General features: G+C 45.0%; 1 protein-coding gene across 3 annotated transcripts in view; it reads left to right on the top strand.

The window, feature by feature from the left end:
* The window catches only part of PDE4B (phosphodiesterase 4B, cAMP-specific), a 194,121-nt gene that overhangs the window by 166,509 nt on the left and 6,267 nt on the right, over positions 1–21,345 (top strand). For 2 of the 3 annotated variants that reach the window (XM_010561519.1, XM_010561520.1), the window contains 7 exons: positions 161–273; positions 15,533–15,626; positions 18,745–18,923; positions 19,505–19,603; positions 19,742–19,906; positions 20,328–20,427; positions 21,132–21,286. In XM_010561519.1, the coding sequence (XP_010559821.1) occupies positions 161–273; positions 15,533–15,626; positions 18,745–18,923; positions 19,505–19,603; positions 19,742–19,906; positions 20,328–20,427; positions 21,132–21,286 (905 nt within the window). Of the gene's footprint in view, positions 1–160; positions 274–14,666; positions 14,778–15,532; positions 15,627–18,744; positions 18,924–19,504; positions 19,604–19,741; positions 19,907–20,327; positions 20,428–21,131; positions 21,287–21,345 lie in introns of those variants that run through there. The other variant, XM_010561521.1, reaches the window with a different exon arrangement.

The raw sequence follows: 21,345 nt of genomic DNA, 5'->3' as shown, positions 1-21,345 counted from the left end.
CGGGGATTTGCTCGCCGGCGGCGAGGGGAGCGCAGCGGCGGCCGCATGATGAGGGAGCGGTGCGGCACCTCCGGCGGTGCTGGCGGCGGCTCGGGCGGCCCCGGCATGGAGAGGCTGCCGCCGCGCCAGCCCGACTACATGTCCGTCTGCCTCTTCGCAGAGGAGCCCTACCAGAAGCTGGCCATGGAGACGCTGGAGGAGCTCGACTGGTGCCTGGATCAGCTGGAGACCATCCAGACCTACCGCTCCGTCAGCGAGATGGCATCCAACAAGGTGAGCCGAGCGGCGGGGGGGATGCGGAGCGGAGCGGAGGGATGCGGAGCGCGGCGGTGCGGAGCGCGGCACGGCAGCCTGATGCCCGGTTCCCCTGCGCGTCTGTACAGGAGAGCAACTCCCGAGTTACTGCCGGGGAAGGAGGTGCGCGTTTCCCCCGGGGGGGCACGGCCAGAAAACAACTGGAGGTGGCCCGGTGCGGCCGGCTTGGGGAGAGCGATCCTCACCGCCGGGCTCTTCTCTGAGAAGTAAAAGAGGTTTCAATTAGCGCCGGTCCCTTCGGAACCGATATTACCAGAAACACTCTGAAAACGCCCGCATTTAACAAATTATCACTTCAAAAGTCAATTATCTTCATTGTTGTCTGTCCGTAATAATGGCAAACTCTAAACATTGTGGTACGTTATTTTATTGCTGTTTTGTCTTTCGGTAAGCGTTTAATTTTGTTTTTAATGTGGTGGGCTGGCTCGGCACCGCTTGCCAGCATATGATGAGGGTGCGAAGTCAAAGATGGTGCATAGGGAATGAGCGCCGAGAGAAGCTGCCCCCCCGCCTCCCGGGACGTTTTGGGTTTTTTTCTTTTAGTTTTTAATGCGCCGTGAGCGAAAGGGGAGTTTTGCGTTTTTCTGCGAGGAGTAAGGTGCTAAAATAAAACTAAGAAAAGTACGCTGTGGTAAAAGTCAGAGAAGCAGGAGGGAGAGCAGAGTCCCAGGAGAACGCTGAGAAGCAGCAGAGGAAAGCAAGAGAAACGCGAGGGCTGAACGCCCTTCTCTGGGCAACTTGTGGAAGCTGATGTTCCTCCCCCCCTCGCCCCCATTCCCGGTGCTGGAACCAGCTCCCCAGCCTCCGTCCTGCCGAGCCACAGCATCGCAGATGAATTTCGCTGCAGCATCTCCCCAAGCCAGACCGTAAGTTGCCAGAGTGGCTGGTGCCGGATGGAAGGCGCTCCCTCCCCCGGGGCCCGGAGCCACCTCCCTGCTCTGATCCAGCCGCTGCCCGGGGCAGCGCTTGGCTGCCAGCAGAGCCTTCGCACCTCCGGGACAGGCTGGCTGCTCCCCATCCCCGTGCCTTGTTTTTTTCAAGCGCAGTTTTTGCACCCAGGTTTGGAGGCGGTGTTTACAGCCGTGCATTGTCCGATGGAGCAGGTCATATAGTCCCAGGGTGAGCTTGCTCCGTCTTTGGGGCGAGGGCTGTGTCCGCTGCATCTATGCCTTTGATCAGGTGTCACCGTTAAACCCGGTTCTGAGTTGTACTGCACCAACCCGATGTTATTTTGTTATTGTTTTTTTCCTAATCGGAAATTAATGAAATCAGACATGCTGAATCATAAACTGATTTTATGGAAAAAGTTGAGCAAAGAAATCCCGTGTTATTTCAGCTTCCTCCTCTGTTAGTGATTACCACGACGTGCAGGGGCAAAGGAAGCAATAAAAGTTTTATAGACCGAGCTTTCAAGAAAGGCATATTTTATGTTTTTTGAGTTTGTGTCGAGGGAAGCCAGGGTGAAAGTTGAGAAAGGTTTAGGCTGCAGAGAAGGCTGCACGGCCAATGTGGACGCTGATGCCCTTCGTTTTGAGATTATTTTTTTTCCACTGAGTGCCAAATCTGGACTTGTGAAGGTGAAAGACTAACTATATTGCTTATTATAGTAATTACAAATTGTGCTCCCTCTGTGTGCAAATGGCTTGCAGCTGGGTCGAGCAAAAGGTTCCCGAAACTTTGTTCTTTCACAACTGGTTTCTGAAATGTCTGCGTTTTTTGGTCAACTTCCAGTATTGCTTTCATCTGTGAAAGAAAAGCATAAAATGGCCTCACACCTCGCTTTCCTTTCCTCATCAGCAGTAAATATTGACACAAATTAGTTTTGGGGGTTTGTGGCTTTCGGGTTCAGACGTACAATCTGCAGAGTGATCTTAGAGTGTGAGAAGCCGTTGTGTTGGAAACGTGCATCTTCAGGAGGAGGCTGCAACGGTCCTTAATTGGTCAGGTTTTGCCTTTCGCCACGTATCCCACTCAACTGCCTGCTTCGGTCAAAGGCATTTAAATATGTCACCGGTAAATAGCAAAACAGTCAGATGTTTTGAAAACAGGATGCTTGGGCTCCACGTTATTAAAGAAAAACGGAAAGAGAAACAGTATAGATAGGAAGAAAGCAAATAGACTCAGCATGCTCCCAAGTGCAAGAGCAGTATAAACAGTGACCTATCTTCCTGACCTCCGCTCTCACCAAGTTCCTGGCCCCGCGCCACCCAAGCCAAACTACGTCATTTGAGACTGATAGTAGGCATGGCACAGCTGTTGCAAGTGTGACTCGAATTTCCTGTCTCCTTCCTGACAGACGTAGTTTAGAAAATCCAGAGTTGCAACAACAGCAGAGAGAGAGGGAGGATCTCGGCATACGTGTTCGCGGGGTGATTCTCAGAAGTCCTGCACCAAAAAGGAATCGCTGGGGGGAAGCGCCATGCAGGACAGCATCCTGGCTTTAAGCTGATGGTTTTCGGAAAACATCAGTTAAAACAAGTGCGTATACTTTTTTAAGATGTGAGTTAATTACAGGAGAAGTGAGGAAATGAGCAGCTAATCTTACTGTGAGCTAATGAGCCTGATTGCACTGACATCAGTGTGAGCCAAGGGAGTAGTGCTGTTTGCACAGTGGGACCCTACAGTCCCACGAGCGGGGTCGGACTTAAAACTGGCAAAGAGGGGAACTCTGTTCCCCGGGTGTGTTGTCAGCGTCCGTGAGTCCTGATGCATTACCAGAGCAGTGCCTGATCCACGAACCAGCCTGAGTCCCTTGCGCTCCAGCTGTGAGCTTCTATTAAGTGCCCTTAACCTTCTACATTAGAGAAAAAAACTACCTGGAAAACTACCTGGTTGCAGGGAATGCAACTGACTTGAAGGGAATATATTCTCCTAACATTGAACTAATCTTTTGCTACCAGCGGAGTATGGCACTGCAGCTTTGCAATGAAACAAAATTACCTGTAAAAGGCTCTGTAGACACTCAGTGCTGCTTGTAGAAGCAGACCACACATATTTACATTATTGTAACATATATATTCTTTTTTTCCTGCATTTATCACCCTGTCCAACTTCCAGCTCAGGCAACTGCTGTGTCTCAGAAGGATTTGTGAGTCATGGGCCTGCTGATAAAGAGGGGGTATTTTGTCTCTTGGTGGCCACCCTGTAATGTCGCGTTTGGCATTAGGCAGCTGTCCGCAGCCTCGCTTGTCCTGCAGACGGAAGCGCAGGACCCCCTTGGCTCTATTACCTAATATAGCATTTGGGATCTGGGGGAGGACATGCTCAGTGCATCCTCCGAATCATAAAAAGGAGCAAGTATTCTTGCCAGCTGCAATGCTGGCCTTGCTGACTGCAAGTTTTTACGGGGCCGTAATATAGGAATGAGGGATGGAAAAATGTAGTATTTCTCAAGAGCTACCTGCCTGTCCATGCAGGATACAGCCCAGATCACGTGTAAAATGAATATATCTGAATGGACCTAAGCAGCACCTTTCCATCTCTTTAAATTAGACCAGTCTTATTTAGAGGTTTTTGCAGTCCATCGAGTAAGTAAATGGACAGATAATGTAATTTGTGGTCTGTGGGGATATTCTAATTTTGAGTAGACAGAAGTGTTGTCATCAGGGTGCCTGCCTTGTGCTCTCGCAACTTTCAAAACCCGCTTCTCTCACCGTACTCTTCCCTGGGGGACCCATCCCTGCCAGCACTGCCTGTGCAGCTACAAACACCTCAGAGTAAATCCTTAAACTCTCTTACTTCAACTCTTTAAAAGACATCTCCGTTACTCCCAAGTGCTGAATAACGCAACTCAAATCTTGCCACCCAAGGCCGTTTTCAGCCAGTGGCTCAGGGCAGCAGCACAGCGGGGCTCTGCTCTCCTATCTTGGTTGCTTGTGAGCCAGAAGCCACTAAGATAAACATAACTGATTTCGTTTTGCTTGTATTTCAAAGGGCATTTGGGTCAGAAAAGAGGAGCAAGGCCGCACCTAGCTTTCAGGAGACAGTGGCTAAATAAACATCTGGACACTAATGTAAACTCCTGAGGTCCATGGTGGAGGTCGAGCATGGCGGGGGGCCAAGTGCCAGCAGTGTATGTGCCGGGCTGCACAGCCTCCACGCTCGCCTGCCTGTCTTCTGCCAGTCCGACAGTCCCGAATGTTGTCCTCTTCGTACGTGATGTTTCCCTTAAGTGGTGCCGGGCTGTTTAGTCGTTCGCTTGCTTTTGCTGTAACTTCCTTTGTTTAATATGCTTTAAAATAGCCGAGCACTGCACAAAGAGAGGCTTGTTCGCTTGTGCAGCAGCCAGCGAAACAAAGAGACTTCCACGTCTCCTGTTTTTACAAGCTGGGATGAATCACTGAGCTCCGCACGCGGTTCCCCCGCTGCATACCGGTATTCCCCTCGCCTGGGGACTTGGGTTACAGAAAGAGGGATCCGCGACCGGGAGAGCTCTCTGGAGTGTGATGGGCCAGTCAGAGCAGCCCCTGGCATTGCTCTGCAGCAGTCCCCGCAGAACTGGTCCCTGCAGAGCCCTAACACACATTGCCCGTGTCAGGTTTGACGTTGAGTCAGGTTTGACGTCGGCATGCTCTGCGGTGGTTAACCGTTTCTTAGTCGTACAGCTGCTGTCTGCAGAGCGGGACACTAGACGATCGTTATGCTCCATGAGAACTGCAGTAGGAGCTGTTTCTATCTGAGGTTGGGAATATTCACTCCATCTTTTGTTTATCTGATGGCTTTTCATTTGTGTTGAGGATGTCCTTTTCTAGAGGACAGGGCACTGTATTCCTTAAGGCAAAGCTGTGCACGATGCAGGAGCCATACTTTTTAACAGAGACACTTGGGAGTGGTGAACATGAGGTTCCAGTGAAGCCTGCTGGGTGAGGAGGAGCCAGCTCTGAACGGTGGCTCTGCCCCACACTGTGAAACCCCTCAAAGCTCCTTGTGGATGTTCCAAGACTTGGCGAGCTGGGTCCGAGTCAGCTCCTGCGTATCAGTTCTCATCACTGTCAAATGGACTTCTAGGGTAGCTGTCTCCATATCCATCCTATTCCTCCTCCCTTGCTCTTTGGCCTCTAAAATAAATTATTCTGATTATATCAATTATGTCATAAGAGGGGGGCGGAATAGAATAGCAGGGCCTTACATGGGCTTATTTAACAATCTAATACTTTGGTCTTGCGAGCTCTCTGGGCTGTCAGTTTCCAGATATCTTAGTTAAACTGATTCAAATATTTAAAAACCGGAATATTGGAAAGCTGCACCATTGCCTGTGAAAAGTGTTGGTACAGTATTAGGAGCCAGGGGCCAGTGCCACCATTCGAGATACCCTCCTAGAAAAAAGTGACTCTGAGTGGCGGATGCTTTCTCATCTTCTGGGACCATTGCAGTAAACGGGCGGGAAGAGCCAATATGAAGGAGATCCTGCGGCCATGCATACCCTACATGCTGCTGCTACACGTCTAGATAGCCACAGCAGAGATGAAGACTTTGGGGTTTGAATTTTGGTTCAAATCCACCTTCCCAGGAGCCTTTCTGGGGAGCTGCCATCCTGTGGGACATGACGGTGCCCAGGACCTTCTAGCATGTCCTTTAAACATTTCTGCTTGTACTAGGATGTGATGGGTTTTAAAGTTCTGCATTCTCAGACTTTTACGTTATAGCACATTAGGGTGGGGCTTAAATAAATAATAGCTCAAAGGCAGGTTCAAAATGAATCATGATTTGAGGGCAGGACTAGAGAGTGACTAACTGTTCAGAGCAGTGACCTCTCTGGAAGTGAAGTGAGGATACTGGAGATGCATGAAGTCTCAGAGGAGAAGCATCACTTAGGATGAGGGTGAGCTGTGAAGGATTTCAAAGTAGGATTTAATCCTCTGAGCAGTCCTAATCCTGACCCTGATTTTGTGGACCGGACCAGTTTCCGCAGCCCGACTCTGAACGTCTCGGTTTTTACCCAGTTGCAGAGCAACTGCTTTCGGTGGGGCAGCTGGTGATCAAAATATTTGCACTAAATGAAACTTAATTGAAAGATGTTGCATTATCAAAGCCAGAACATGTTGTGGAGATGTATTGGTTTGAAGGCTCATCCATCAGAGCTCTTAGAGGGAGAGATTCCTCTGATTAAAGCCTTTGCTCTGTGTTTCAAGCAAACAAACGAGAAGTGCCTCACCTTGCTGCTGGTTTAGCACAGCTGGGCAAACGCCACATAAAAATTATTCTGCAAATCATTTGCCTATCTCTATGTGAGAAGGATTTTTCATTTAAATATATTTACATTAATTAGTGCCTTCCGTATGGTTTTGGTGCTTGCATTAAGCTCATTTTCATTTTGGCAAGACCAACTGCCACCTTTTTTGGGGGGGATACTGTATTGTAGAGCTACACTGACTTCTTCCCAGAATTTACTCTTTATCCTGTGTTTTCTGAAGCAAAACGGACTTCTGTCGATTAAAAGTTGCCACAGTTTTCTCATCATGGGCATCTTGGAAAAGTCATCTCAGGGCACAAAGTTATTTGAATTTTCCAAAGCCTGTTCTCCTACTCAGGTAAAACCCCAGCTGGATTTGCCTAAATGATGACTGCAGAGCCTGACTCAAATTTAAATTAAATTTAAATCGCTGCTCCATACGATTAACAAAATCCCATGTTTAATTGCATTGCTCTCTTGTTAAATGACAAATGCTTTTCCCTCTCAGTTGTTTATTTATTTTTTTTTTCTGAAGATTGAGAATATAGTCCAGGCATATTTCATCCGAATGTCCAGCATCTCCTTATGGTTCACCCCCAAGCCCCACAGGTGCAGGGATGCCTCTGCCTGCTCCCTGCCTGCCCTGGCAGGGACGAGCAGCTGGGGAGGCTCTCTGGTTTGTGGGCTCTATTTACGTAGTCGTTTGGCTTCCTTTGGCACTCGAGACTTCATCAGTGTGGTTTGCATGGGTGTGACTGACAGAAGATTTTGGTCTGAGATCTGCAGCCTTCTGGAGCGCTATCTGCTCTGGAGGCCACAGATGTTGTCAGTTGCATCAGGTCTTTCTTTAATCAACTTTATGTCAACAAACAAGCTGCTGTAGGTTTTAATTTTGCTGTTGCTTCTTAGCCTTCAGCTCGGGCTGGTACTCATCATCTCTTCTTCCTGATTTTCCTTTTGCAGTTAACATGGCAAACATTTTTCCACCTGGTAAAACTGTATAAAAATTATTTTGCAGAACAAATGTTTTTGCTTCTTTCTGGTTTTATTGACTCGCCTCTCCTTTGAGTGAAGAGTAAAAGCAGCGCTGAGATGAAAAACTGATATGAATGCTCACCATGCTGTGCTCAGCTGCTCTGGAAAAGGTGGTACTAGTCTTGGGAGTTACCCCTTGCCTGTAACGTGCCATTTGTGTGGTCCTTCCTCCTTACCGTGCAATTTGGTTTATGTTATAAAATGCACCTTTCAATGACGGAGAGGGAGTGCAGTTCCCAGGGGATCGCTGCTGTGCTTCTGTCTGGTTGAGAGCTCTTGCTGTGTGCGGGTTGGTACTTTCTGGTGAAGAAATCCATACAAAACCTAGTAAGCTGACGCATAGACTCAAGATACAGTTGTATGTATTAACTGGCTAGAAGAGACCTATTCTTAAATATAGGAAGAGCATTTTGGATGAAGCAGAAACCAACCTGAGCCTCTTCCAAAGGAACCCAAAGCTTCAGTTCAAGCTGCAGACTGGGCCATACCCCACTGCCGCGTTTTTTCCGCCCAAGGAGACAGACAATATGTGCTTTGTCACACCATGCAGCGTGAAATCTTAAACTCTCTCCGTCCTGGTATTTCATATCAATCCAAACAAATGTAAATCTAAACCAAGGGCTGTTGGGTACCAAACACAATGGTATTGGATACACTGAGACTTGAATTCATTGTCATAGATGCTGCAGGACTGCCCCAACCGAGGAGGTGGTAAGCAGATTTGGCCCTGCAGGGTATGGCAGGCATTTTCTCCATGTGCCAACAAAAACTCAGGCAGGCACACCTTATAAACACATGACACATTCATTTTCAGGAAAGTAAACGGGGTGGTTTCTCCATGACCTTACCAATTCCCCAGCATCCGGAGGAGCGGGGGTTTCTTCTGCCTTACCAGTTCCCAGCAAGTGAGTAACATGCCCCGAGCCTGCTTTTAAATAAGGAAATTCAGTATCGTTTCTAAGCAGTGCTAATTCACAGTGCTTTCCTTGGGCAGGATCCTATAGGGAGTTTTTCCTTTCCAGCATTTTAATGCAATTTGCATATTTCAAGTCTCATTTGTCTGGAAACGAGCTGGAAATGTACGGGTGATAACACTCCTGCTTCAGGTTCCACTTCATCAATTTTAAGCCCTGTGTTGCGTAAATATGTCCCACCCAAGGGAGGTTCTGCCGCTTTCAGAAATGCTAAACTTTACTGGTAAAATGTGAATATTGTTCTGTCTACATCAGATATATGTTATTGCTTTCATGAGCAGCCACATGCTGATTTATGGCAACGTGCTATTTATTTATCAACATTTACATTGTGGATTTTTAAATTATTCTAATAACATAAGGCCAACAAGTTGGTCACGATGTTACTCCTTTAAAGTCTTCCTTTGAACATATGTATAAATCAACTCTCCTTTGATGTGAAATTGGATATTTCATAACCGTGTGTTTACTTTTTGGTTGAAAAAATAAGCTGAAGGGAAAACAAAACAAAACAAAAAAAAACCAAAAAACAAATAGTACTTTGTATCTCATTAAAAATAGTTTCTAGCACATTAAAAACTATATTGTTTTAGGAAACAAGAACTAGAAAGAGTTGCAAAAGCATTTGATTTTTTTAATGAGTGATAGTTGACTGCAACCATTCCACTTTTCTTCAGGCACTGAAATACGTCTGCAGACTTTCTCCTTTAGTACTGCTTAGTGTGAAATGGGCTCATTTTTTCTTTAAACATTTAAATGCACCTCCCCATTATCCTTCATGTGAGTGCTTAAAAAGGAAAATCGATAGAAATTATGAAGTAACAAGGACAGTGGCAAATTTGTTTGACACAGTCCTTTCTGTAAGTGATGTAACATCAGGAAAGCACAGATAAATGATCAGGTTACTGCTCCTATAAATTAATGAATTTTAACTCTTTTGACTTGCAAACTTTTTAAGAAACAACAAAAGAAATGCTCCAGCACTCCAGAATCAGCAGGTTTTCCAAATGTAGTTTGGGGAAAAAAAACAGAGTAATGAAAAATTAACCTTCGGCGAGTTACAAGGTGCTTGTGTGCCAGAGATCTGCTTCCCTGCCCATCTCAGGAGTGAGCAGGGGGTGTCCAGGTTTGGTACCAACCGCTGTCCCGGGACACCCAGGATCGCACCCTCTGAGCCTTGCTCTGCCTGAGCCTTTGCTCAGGCAAAATCCAAACTCTGGGAGTTTTGTCTGCCTGGTGGTTAGGTGTCTCTGTGCAATACGGGAGTGAGGTATCCGTGTCAGGAAGAGAGGGCTAGGTATTTACAAATATTTCTTCTAGCTTCTCAAACACAGGCGATGAGATTAATCTAATTTTTTTAAAAATCCGCAGTAGTGCATGAGTGTCACATCCATTACCTTCGAGCGGCCAGAGGTCCAGACAAAAGCATTACACATTTGCTGTTTGACCTGATTGCTGTATACAGGGATGAGTAATTTCCCTCCTGTGTGTAAATAATTTCCGGCTGCACTCTTGTTCCCTCTCTGTCACATGGGCAGGTGAGTGTCAGCTCTTCTAAGCTCCCAGTGCTGGGTGTCCAATTATTCCCAGGAGAAGAGCTGTTGAAATGAATGGAGTTACACCAAAGTTTAATTGCACCTCTGGACCTGCAGTAATTTACCCAGGCAATTAAGCTGAGAAGGATTGAGCCCAGGTGCCTTTGCATGGAAATCAAAGGCGAAAGTAACCCTCGTACCACAAATCCTTTTGTTCTAAGGATTTCTAGGAGCGGTGGAAGAGCGAGGGATGTAACGTTTGCGTCAGAAGGGTGGGTCGCCGGGAACAGAGTTTATAAACATTTTTACACACTGGAGATCTGCACCGATACTCCTCCATCAAAGTGTGGGGTGGGACCCCACTCTCCTTAGGTACTCTGGGCTGGAGCCCCGCAGCATCTTAGCAGCTCTTTTATCTTGAAATTGCCCTCAGCTCCTGCAAATGACTAAAACTTTTTTAAGCAGCCTCTTTGCATAAGGACTCTTGGCCTCAGGGAACCCCAGCTGGTATAAATCGACTTCAAAGGGTTTACATCAGCAGCAGATACATCCTCCTGTCTTTATTCTCCCTGTAAAGCACCAGGAACACCTCTGATGCTGTACTCCAAAGGGGAATAGGAACAGGAATAACAGCAGGACTATCACTGGAGCCAGTGTGGGGCTGGAAGGACCAAGAACACGTGTGCCTCTGCGTGGCTCTCCCTCCTTCCTAGGAAAGGAAGAGAGTAGTTCCTTCCATAAAGAGCCAGAAAGGTGGGATTTTCCATGCTGAAGCACCAGGGAGATTTCCCACATGTGGCTGGATGCTGCTCTGCACTCCACCCCGTGCCACACGTGGTGGTCCCAGAGCCAGCGCGCTCCCAGTGTGCTTGGGCTCCTAAATCTGGCAAGTCCTATCATAAATTAGGCAAAATTTTCTTTCGCTGCACGAAAACGAAGGCAAGCAAGCCTTGCCTGCAGTGTTTGGTTAGGACGGGATGAAGGACCAGCTTTCGAGCGGTTGAAGGAGCTGCCATGCACTCGGTGCCGATGCCACCACCCTCCCGCACGCCCGTAGAGGTCCCCATGGTCGTGTCCTTGCAGAGCCTTGCGCTGGAGGCCAGCGCTAAGCCCCACGCTACAGCGAAGAAGTAAAAGCAAATAGTACAACTACCGGTACAGAGAAAACATGAGCAGCGAGGGTGCAGTGTGGGCAGCCAAGAGGGGAACTGTGAGTGAACTTTCCCAATGGTAATCAAGGAAATTACCGCACACACGCACAACTGGAAAGCTGGAAAGAAACTGTGATTCCCTTTACCAGAGAATACACGAAAAAGGGTCACTGCTGGTAATCAAAGAATGATTCAATTTCTGGGAGACTTAATTTGGTTCAGATGACTTCTGCAGTTACTTCAGAGCATGCAAAACAGGAAAACTCCACGCAATGCGATGGCTTTTTCTCACACAACCCTCCAGATGGTTTTAGACCTCTGTGACTTGCTGGGAAGGCCAGCTGTACTGCCATGTGTATTTGGTTATTAAAAATTTCAGTTGGGGCTTCATCTTATTTACGTTATCTGCACTCTTTTCATCAGTTGAATGTGTTAATTGCGTGGTCCTGTGATCGGAGTTTGGGGTAGAGAGAAGGGAGCCCCAAGCCCGTTTGCTGATTTTGGTTCTTTCTAAGGGAAAACCCCCTTGAGTCTGCATGGGCATCCCCTCCCGTGTACATCCTTGTGTGCGCACGCATGTATTCTTATGTATGCTTCAGTTCCCATCTGTACAGCAAGGTTATCAGTGCTTATTTCCTTTGTAAAAGGCACCGAGATGATTATTAATTATGAAATTAACAGCACACGTCCACATGTTGCTGATAGGCATTATCGTAATTGCTGAGCTGAGGGCCATGCTGTGCTCATGCACAAGCTCTTTAAAGCAGCAACACTTCTGTTTACTTAATGGCAGAGCAGTTGGTATTTTCTCATTGCTAGCGTGCAATCTGTTTGTTTTACCCTTTGCTGTCAAATCGATTTAACGAAGGGATCATTACTGAGGTTTGCACATGACATCAGTCATTGATCTGTGCAGAGAGGCAGCAACGTGCTTTCTCCCCGCAGGCGCCACAGGCAAATGGCACAGCAGTTCAGAGGAAGCAGTGTCGCTCCAGAGCATCCTGACATCAAGGGAAGCTCAGGAAAAATCCCAGATACCCCCCACGAGCAGTGAAGACATTGCGATTACCGAGTGCACCATCAGCATGCCTCGCTCCATGCTGAACTGTCTTGTTTTCAAAAGGATATTGTGTTATTAAGTAAATCCTGCTTAGATGCCAGCATCATTCAGATGGTAAATTGCAAAAAACTTTGCAAAGCATGTGGGTATTCTCATAGCACTGTGGGTGTCTCGGCTGGGTTTGGCCCTGATAGTCCTTTTAGCAGTGCTGTAATACTCCTGTCTGCGTTTATAAAAGGTTGCTGATTAAAAGTCTTGAAAAGTGAGCAAGATTAAGGCTGTTGGAGGAGATGAAGGGGACAGATTTCTGGTTAAAGATCAGATACGAGAGTCCCAAGGTCTTTTATCTGTCCTCATCTCTGCTGCGGATGGCTTGGGTGACCTTGTGGAGGCCGTTTAATTGCTTTGTGCCTCTGCGAAAAGGCAGCAGCTACCCTTTGTACCTTATAAAGCCAGTTGTGAGGTAAAGGCATTTTTTTCAGATGTTTGTCCACCGCTTGGGATTATTTGTCTGAAAGGGGCGATTGTATAGAAAACCTGACCGATTCAATGCTGCTTAAAAGTGTCATCATCTGATTATGGTGTTTTCCTTGGAAAGATAAAGGCCTCGATCCAGAGAAATGTTTCAGCACATGCTTCACTGTGAGTCTGTGGGCGTGCTCACGTGTCGGTGGCTGGTGCTTGTGACTGGCGAAAATACGTCACTGTGAGGAATGATAGGCTCAGAGCTCTCCCCTCCTCCCACGGGCTTTCTCTTACTTGGTTTTCTTTCTTGCTGCCAGTCATTCTCCATCACTAGGGTTTCTCTTAGGAGTTTCAAAAAGGCTTTTGTCCCTCTTGGTTGGTATGAAGTTTAGGGGAGACCCTGTGAGCCAAAGCCCCATGCCCATGACCTCCTGGGCAGCCAGCGTCTTTCACATCCCACTCCTGCCTGTGTCCCATGAGACAATATTTAAACTGGTTGAGTAACCCAGAAAGTGAGGCCTCGCGGTGTGACGTTCACGCTGGCAGGGCAAGGCAGGTTGCTGCAAAAGAAGACGGCAGAGATGGTGGTGGCAGAGTCCGAGCAGATAGCACCCCATCTTTGGTCTGCGCAGATAGCCACGTGGTAAAAGGGAGGTGGCATCAGCTTTCCACCTCTGGTAATCATGCATTTGAGGAGAGAAGAGGGTGGGTTCACAACTTGATTTGCTCTACATGGTTCTCAAGGCCGAAGGGCTGAGTGGGAGCCATGCCTGGCGAGCGAGGCGTGATTTTCGTGGTGCTCAGTGCTGGTCCGTCAGCTCTTGCAGCGGGGACCAGGGGTGCGATGCAGCACAGGCTGCCCCCCCTGCCCCGCGTGTCCCACAGCACGTGAGGAAGCCTCGTGACGTCATGCGAGGCTGGTGACTTTTAATGAAGGCAGTTGGAGAAAGGAAATAATTTTAGACCAAAGGTTGCACTTTTATTTTAGGAATCCTGGCCGCTGTCGTGCGGCATATTACAGCCAGCAATCACCAAGGACGTCCTAAAGCAGTGTGAGTGCTGCACATCAGTGGTGATTCCTTGCTGTGATCTGTATCACATACACAGTACAATGTGCTTTTCTTTTGATTTGATGCTAAAAGGACAGCTACAGCTCCCTGATAAAGTGATTGCATTTCAGTTTAAAAAAAAATTAAAGTAATGATCAAATCTTGAAATTTGGATTGTGAATATATCCTTGTAAGAAAGAATTTATTAATTGCAGACTGACGTTACAGATTTAAGGTTATTATTAGTTTATACCTTTTACCTGAAAAATATTTCCAGTTTGTAAAGGTATATTTTGTTACATTGCTACGTTTTGCCCTTTACCATGTAGGGGAAAAATATTCATGATCACACTGAAAATATGAAAAATTATGCTTTTAGAAATCCATAAGTGAATACTTGCTTTGAAAATCCTCAGTCTCTGTAATGAAGAGGATTAAAACAAAGCAGAAATGGAGAAGAGACTACTGCCTACTTTTGACTTATTTAAATATGCACAGAGCTTCCTCCATTTTAATCTTCCTTATGAAAAGATGGCTGTGTTACTAAAGCTGGCAACCCCTCAGAAACCAGCATCATTTTTTTGTCGTACAGTTCAGCTGAGCAAGGCTGATGTGGAGTGGGGACCCCCTTCAGCCAACTAAGCAACCAGGACGATTCATAATTCATAAGTGCTTCCAGCCATCCAGCTGAATACATTTGGATTAGTTCTCGTTTCTTCGTGCAATCCCTGATTTCATTATTCTCTCCTGCGAGCAAATACACCCACGTTCAGCCCTCTGCAAAGATGCTATGCCAAGCTTGGCTTTGTCTGGGATTAGCAACTGCCGGGCTTTGGGGGATCTCTGGCTTTGATGAACGCTGATTTTTTTTATTGACTGGGGAAGGGGGGTGTCCGTGTGCCCGAGGAGCTCTCCTGTCTGACCGGCGATTTCTCCGTGAGGATTTGTGGACGGTGGCGTGGAGTTTTCCAAAATGCCTGAAGCAAACTATTTGTTATCTGTGTCTTGGGGTTATATTAAGGTGGGTTTAAATCCTGAAGGTTTATGAATGACTGGTTTTTTGTGCTGTATTGCTTGGATAAAACCTCTATAAGGAAAACATGCTTTTTAAATGGTTCTTTATGTGTACTGTATGGCAAGAGATAAACATATGTGTGTACTGTGCATGCGGCGTACATGTATGTAAATTTTTTTCTCCTTTGGGAATTCACTGTTGCGGGATGAAATGATGCAGCAATGAAAATGTGCGATTAGAAAATTAGGAGGTTCATAGCATGTATATCTGGGTGAACAAATGCTTGAATCCTACATTTTACTGTAATGATCCAAGCAGATCTTCAGATCTATGGCATATTTCTTCTCTGTTTTGTGCTGAACGTATGCAATTGCTTTTTACTTGCGTAATTCAAAATGGAGCAAACTTAAAAAATTCAGAACAAAAGAAGGTTATAGGATGTGGAATTTAAAATCAATACAAGAATTTGATCTTTCAGGGACACTACCTGAAACATTATCTTCTCATTTGTTACAGTAAAAACTAATATGCATCCTTGGAGGAAATTAATTTTGCAGTTTAGTGTACTGAGAAGAAATATCTAGTCATGATGATGCTGAACAGTATCTAAATGAAACCATATGTCACTGACTCCATTCCAAATGTCTCCAGAATTTTGCTTTTAGCAGCTTGTTTGTGGACTTGCTTGTGATAAAGCTGTATTAATTTGGAAGAGCATTCAGAAAAATGCCATCTTTGTGTATGTGCTTTTCCCCTCCCAGTTCAAGAGGATGCTGAACCGGGAACTGACACACCTCTCCGAGATGAGCCGCTCTGGCAACCAGGTGTCCGAGTACATTTCCAACACTTTCCTGGGTAAGGCGTCGCATCCCAAGCTTTCGGGTGACTCAAAGATAATGATTAATGGCAGTCTAACACCCACCAGTCAGTGCTTGTGCCCAGTGTTCCTTTGGGGCAGAGCATTATTTAAATGCTTCGATTTTTCACTTTCAAAATGGATATGGGGAGGAAAATAATACAGTGTTTGAGTAAGCCTATCCACAGAAGAATTCCCTCAGCAAATCAAGAGATTTTTCTGTTCAGATTGAATTAAGCTATTGGTAGCTGCATTATGCAATATTTGTTTTTTGTGTTGACCTTATGGAAAGGACAAAGTCACACAAGCCAAACTGCATACTCTCATCTTTGCAACTACTGCCTCACACAGCTGCATCTTCCCCCTTCAGAGACAGGGTTCGGACAAGTAGGTTGAGCCCAGACATTTTATATATCATATAGTTTCTCATTTTGCACTGGAAGTCAGAATGAAGAATAAAGAGAATATTTTCCATGTCATTAGTTTTATTGGAGCTCATAGGACTACTGGCATGAATTAATCCTCTGTGTTTACAAAATAACCTTATTATGAAAAATATAATTTTCTGTGTTTTCAAGCAGCTTTAGAATTTGTGACCATTTGCAGATAAAATGAAGCTTAGCACAGGACCCTCGTGTACATATCTCTGAGTCCAACAGCTTCAAATGCTGAGTGTATGTGGGATGCCAGAGCTCGGGGGGGACTCATGCCCTGCGGTTAAGATGGCCCAGAACGCATTCACTGTATGACACGCAATTATTTCCATTAAGGGATTTTAAAGTGATTTCAATAGCCAGTTGCAACTGGAACTACCGCCTGCATTTAGGACACATCACATCATTAATAATCCATGTAAGTCTGTAGCTGCTTTGTGGGAATCCATTGGCCCTGTCTTATCGCTTAGCTTAATCATGACATCCAGAACATGAATTAATAGAGGGAATAGAAGCAAGACTGCCTAGCTGCCAGCCAGCAGGCCACTTCTTCAGCTGGAGAGCCTGGAGCGTACACAGCGCGCCCGGGAGCATGACCACCATGGCATTTTCAGGGAGTTTGTTGTTCATCAGCTCTTGCCAGTAGGCATATGTCTCTGGAGCAGGATGTGCTGCAGCAGAAATACTCAATGCAGCTTGATACTGTGGACCTGATATAAAACTAAGAAACCCCACATACACTCAAGTTAGTGGAGCCTGTATCTCAGCAGGGGCTAATTAGCTGAAGCCACTGCTGGTCCTAATGGGGCCGTATTATTCCCCGTACTCAGGCTGGGTCAGGTAACTGCATTTCCCTTTGCAGGTCTTGACAATGGTCTTGTTCATTCCTATTCTGCTTCTTCTCACATGTTCTGTAATGGTGATGTCCTCGCTATTTTGTGGCAGTATGAAGGCCACTCGACGACTTAGGGCCGTGTTAAGGCTGAGTGGTGCAGGCTCGCCAGATTGGGCCAGATTGCAACTTGATTGCTCATATTAAAAATAAACGAGTAAAGCTTTTAAAAGGATCTTAAAAGCTTTTTTAGGAAGTCATGCTGTTACTTTTTTATGAATTACTCCACCACCACCCCCCCCGCCCCCCAATTTGGTTTAAAATTAAATGAACACACAAAATATCAGGAGTCTACAGCTGGCGAAGTTGAACAAACATTCATTTACCTCCAAACAGTGTTTGCTAGATGGAGATAACTTACAGATACTAAAACCAGATCACATGACTTCATTCAGTCTCTTGACTTTATTAAATGAGCTGAGGAAGGCACCAAGATGCGATGTCCTCTGCAGAGGGGCCAGTCCTGCAGTCACCATTTGGTCAGTGTGAGCAAGGACACAAGCTTTAGATCCGTTTGAAGGACAAAGATGAAAAAAGGTGGGTTTATCGTTAGCCGCATCACATAAATGGGGAAGATCATGATGGCCTTTCAGCACATGCCTTTTCCCAAAGGTTGAGGGGCATTGCTGCTGCCACCACCACCGTGGGGACGTGATTTAACAAATTAGAGATGTATGTTCAAGAATGTCCATTTTACGCTGCCTTAGTGTTAGTCATTGCTAAGGAGATTATATAGAGGAAAGTCCTTCTGTTGTTCAGCAAAAACACACAAGGGAAACACCCATTGATGTCAGCTTGAGTGTTGCTGTGAATAATGGCTTCCTTCTTAATTGCAGTGTTGCAGACTCACTGGTAGTTCTTATTTCAGAGATTTTTAATTAAGCCAAGGCAAAAGTAACTAATGCCTAGATGCCTAGTCCCTCCAAAGGTCCTCAGAGATGCAAAGATGCAGAGATTATAGCAGCCTTTTCTAAAAGTCCATGAAAAAATGGTTAGTATGAAAGTAATGAGCCACTGTATCTCCATTTTAATGCAGCAAATAAATCAGTAGTAAAGGCAGTAAGTAGCATATGAGGATAGATTTATTTATTAAACACATCTCCACAGCGAAGTTTGTGCCCCACTAGGTGCCTACTTAATGTGCACTAATATTGTTACTATCTCTGAGCATGACAATAGTAATATGGCCTGTGCATTTATGTTATTCTATACATATTTGTAAAGGGCAAACCTTTAATAAATCAGTGACACCAATTTATTATTGGGTTGATGTTTTAAGAGCAGGGGGTATGGAGATGCGTTTGGCCCTTATAAGCATCAAGAGAGTGAATGTGAAAATACATGCTTATATACTTCATTGAGGAAAAATGTGTTGTTTGAATATATATTTTATTTTCCTGAAAATAGGTAATAAAAATTAATTGATACCTAGCCATAAGCAGAACCTGGTGCCCTTCAGGCATGAAGAGCTAGCTCCTGGACATGTGCTGTGTCCCCAAGCGATGCAGCTTGAAAATGGCTACAATGAAAGCAGCCTGACGCTTCATGTCCCAGCAGGGCTCAGTGGGAAGGTTCAGTCTTGCAGAGGGCAAACGGAGGTTATGTGACTGTTTTGCTTTGATTTCGGTTCAGTTCGGTCCCAAAATTAGAGAATGCCCCCAGCAGAAACACATGGGTTTGAACTGGTGTGCAGAGCCACTTAATCAGCAAAGCTAAGGGTTGATTTTAGGGGGTGTGATGGGTGCTCGCACTGCAAACAATGTTGACTCATTTCACCTTTATTTGTTACAGACAAGCAGAATGATGTGGAGATTCCTTCTCCCACCCAGAAAGACAGAGAGAAAAAGAAAAAACAGCAGCTCATGACACAGATCAGTGGAGTGAAAAAATTAATGCATAGTTCAAGCTTAAATAACACCAGCATTTCACGATTTGGTGTGAAAACAGAAAAGGAAGACCATCTGGCCAAGGTATGACAGATTCTTGCAGTTCTGGGAGAATCAGTATTATTTGGAAGCCAGGGATGGACTGCTCCCTGCCTTGTAAAACTGGAATCGGTATCCTTGAAGTGATGCAGCCATTACAAATGCTGTAATTAATGGTACCAGGCCCTAACAGCATATTCTATGTTCATAAATTCCTTGAAAATATCCCTAAAATAATTTAAAAAATGTGATGAAGGCTGAGGAGAGCAATTATCAAACACAGGAATGTGTAACAACGCGATGTCCAGCAAACTGGCTGTGGGGCCTTTGTCTCTGTCAGGGCATTTCTTCCTGCTACCTGGAAACACACATCACAAATAATTCCCCTGCCACACAGAGAAATGTCGTCTCCTTGTACAAGTGCTTTGGCATCAGCCCTTCACAGTTACTCTGTGTTCGTGTGCTTTATTAAGTATGCATGTTCATGCGCTTACATAATTACCATAATGAAGATTGAATTTGCATCTTTTCAAACTTTTGGAAAATGCAAAAGACTTGGTGCAAGTGATAAATGCAGAATTGTCTTGAAGAATATTGTAACTATTCTCTTTTTGTCCTTTCAAAAGGAACTGGAAGATCTGAATAAGTGGGGTCTCAACATATTTAATGTTGCAAGGTATTCCCACAACAGGCCGCTCACCTGCATTATGTACGCTATATTTCAGGTTTGTGATTTTCTGATCAAATCTGCTCTTCTTTTACAACACTATTTTAGTTTCTAATTGCTTTCTGTTTTGTTGCCTTCTACAGTATGACATCCTTATTTGATATATGCTTGTATGCTTGTACCATTTATTATACAGGAGCGAGATCTACTAAAAACATTCAAGATCTCATCAGACACTTTTGTAACGTACATGATGACGCTAGAAGACCACTACCATTCGGACGTAGCTTACCACAACAGCCTCCATGCTGCTGATGTTGCCCAGTCCACGCACGTTCTGCTCTCTACCCCTGCGCTGGATGTGAGTTACCTAGTTTGAGCTAAGTGCTTTGTGTTGGGCAGTCGTCTTAGAGTTGGCTTAAAGGTGGGGTGGCGGCTTAAAAGCACCACATTGTCTATGTGAACCTAGGAGAAAAACCTTAAGCTGAGTCAATCACCGGTAGCACTCAGACTTGCAAAAAGCAGTGTGCTGCCTGCCCTTCTGAGGGCTCAGTTTACTTCCAGGGAAATCACCATTAAGAAATTTCAGCAGCAGCTTTGCCTGTAATCTCTGTTTCATCTTAAAGAGCAGATGCTGCTTGTAGACCTTTCTTCTGAGTAAATGTCTTGTCCTCAGAAAACTGATTTAAAAAGCACAATTTGTTTCTCTGAATCAGCCTCCCAAACTGCTGAGAGATAAAACATAAGGACTTTTCTGACAAATTCCTTTTTTTCCTTCCTAGGCCGTCTTCACTGATTTGGAAATCCTTGCTGCAATTTTTGCAGCTGCAATTCATGATGTGGATCACCCTGGGGTCTCCAATCAATTTCTTATTAATACAAGTGAGTTTTGTTTCAAATACAATAATAATTTCATCTGCAAACTTGGAAACTAATGGAAATGCATTTTCCATTACAGCGAGGTCACAAATTTTGACCTTCAGACTGCATTGCTTTCTCAAAATATTGTGCAGCAGACTAGTTAGATGGTGTGAAATAAAGCAGTAATTATAATGAACTTCCTAACAAAGGAAGCTATTGTAGTACAATTTGCAAAGTGCCCTTGAATCTTGTGAATATTACTACTTGCTAACGCATAATAATTTTTCCACTCCTGAGTGCAAATTTTATCATTAATAGAAGATAAATAATGCTATTGCTATTGACAACAATAAAGCTAAATATTGTGGTTCATATTGTGTTCTGCAACAGGCTAAGCATGTATCTTGATTGCAAAATATGGGTATTGTTCTTTTTTGGAAAGTGTGTTTGCAGGATTCATGCTTTCTGTTGTCAGTGACTCTGAAGCCCGTAACTAAGTCAACCGAGTACTATTTTGTTCATTAGAACAGAGCAAAGGGCTGTTTATATTATATACATATGTGCTCAGATTAGAAAACCGCGCACTCTTGGCACACATGAAGAAAAAAAAAAACCTTTTCTCAATTTATTGCATACAGATAAATGTTCGGTACCAGGACAAGCGTTTGCTATTTGAAATCACACATTTCACATGCTGGAGTCACATACTTGTGTTGCTTTGCTAGATTCCGAACTAGCCCTGATGTACAATGACGAATCTGTCCTGGAGAACCACCATCTTGCTGTGGGTTTCAAACTGCTTCAAGAGGAGCACTGTGACATCTTCCAGAACCTGACCAAGAAACAGCGTCAGACGCTCAGGAAGATGGTGATTGACATGGTATGAACTATGCACACGCTGCTCCTCTTCTTAAACAAAAAAGTGTCTTCTTCTTGTGG

This window comes from Haliaeetus leucocephalus, unplaced genomic scaffold, assembly GCF_000737465.1.
Source record: "Haliaeetus leucocephalus isolate CR32 unplaced genomic scaffold, Haliaeetus_leucocephalus-4.0 Scaffold147, whole genome shotgun sequence".
Classification (NCBI taxonomy): domain Eukaryota; kingdom Metazoa; phylum Chordata; class Aves; order Accipitriformes; family Accipitridae; genus Haliaeetus; species Haliaeetus leucocephalus.
Note: the sequence above shows the minus strand (reverse complement) of the source record. Positions and strands in the feature narration are given on the sequence as shown.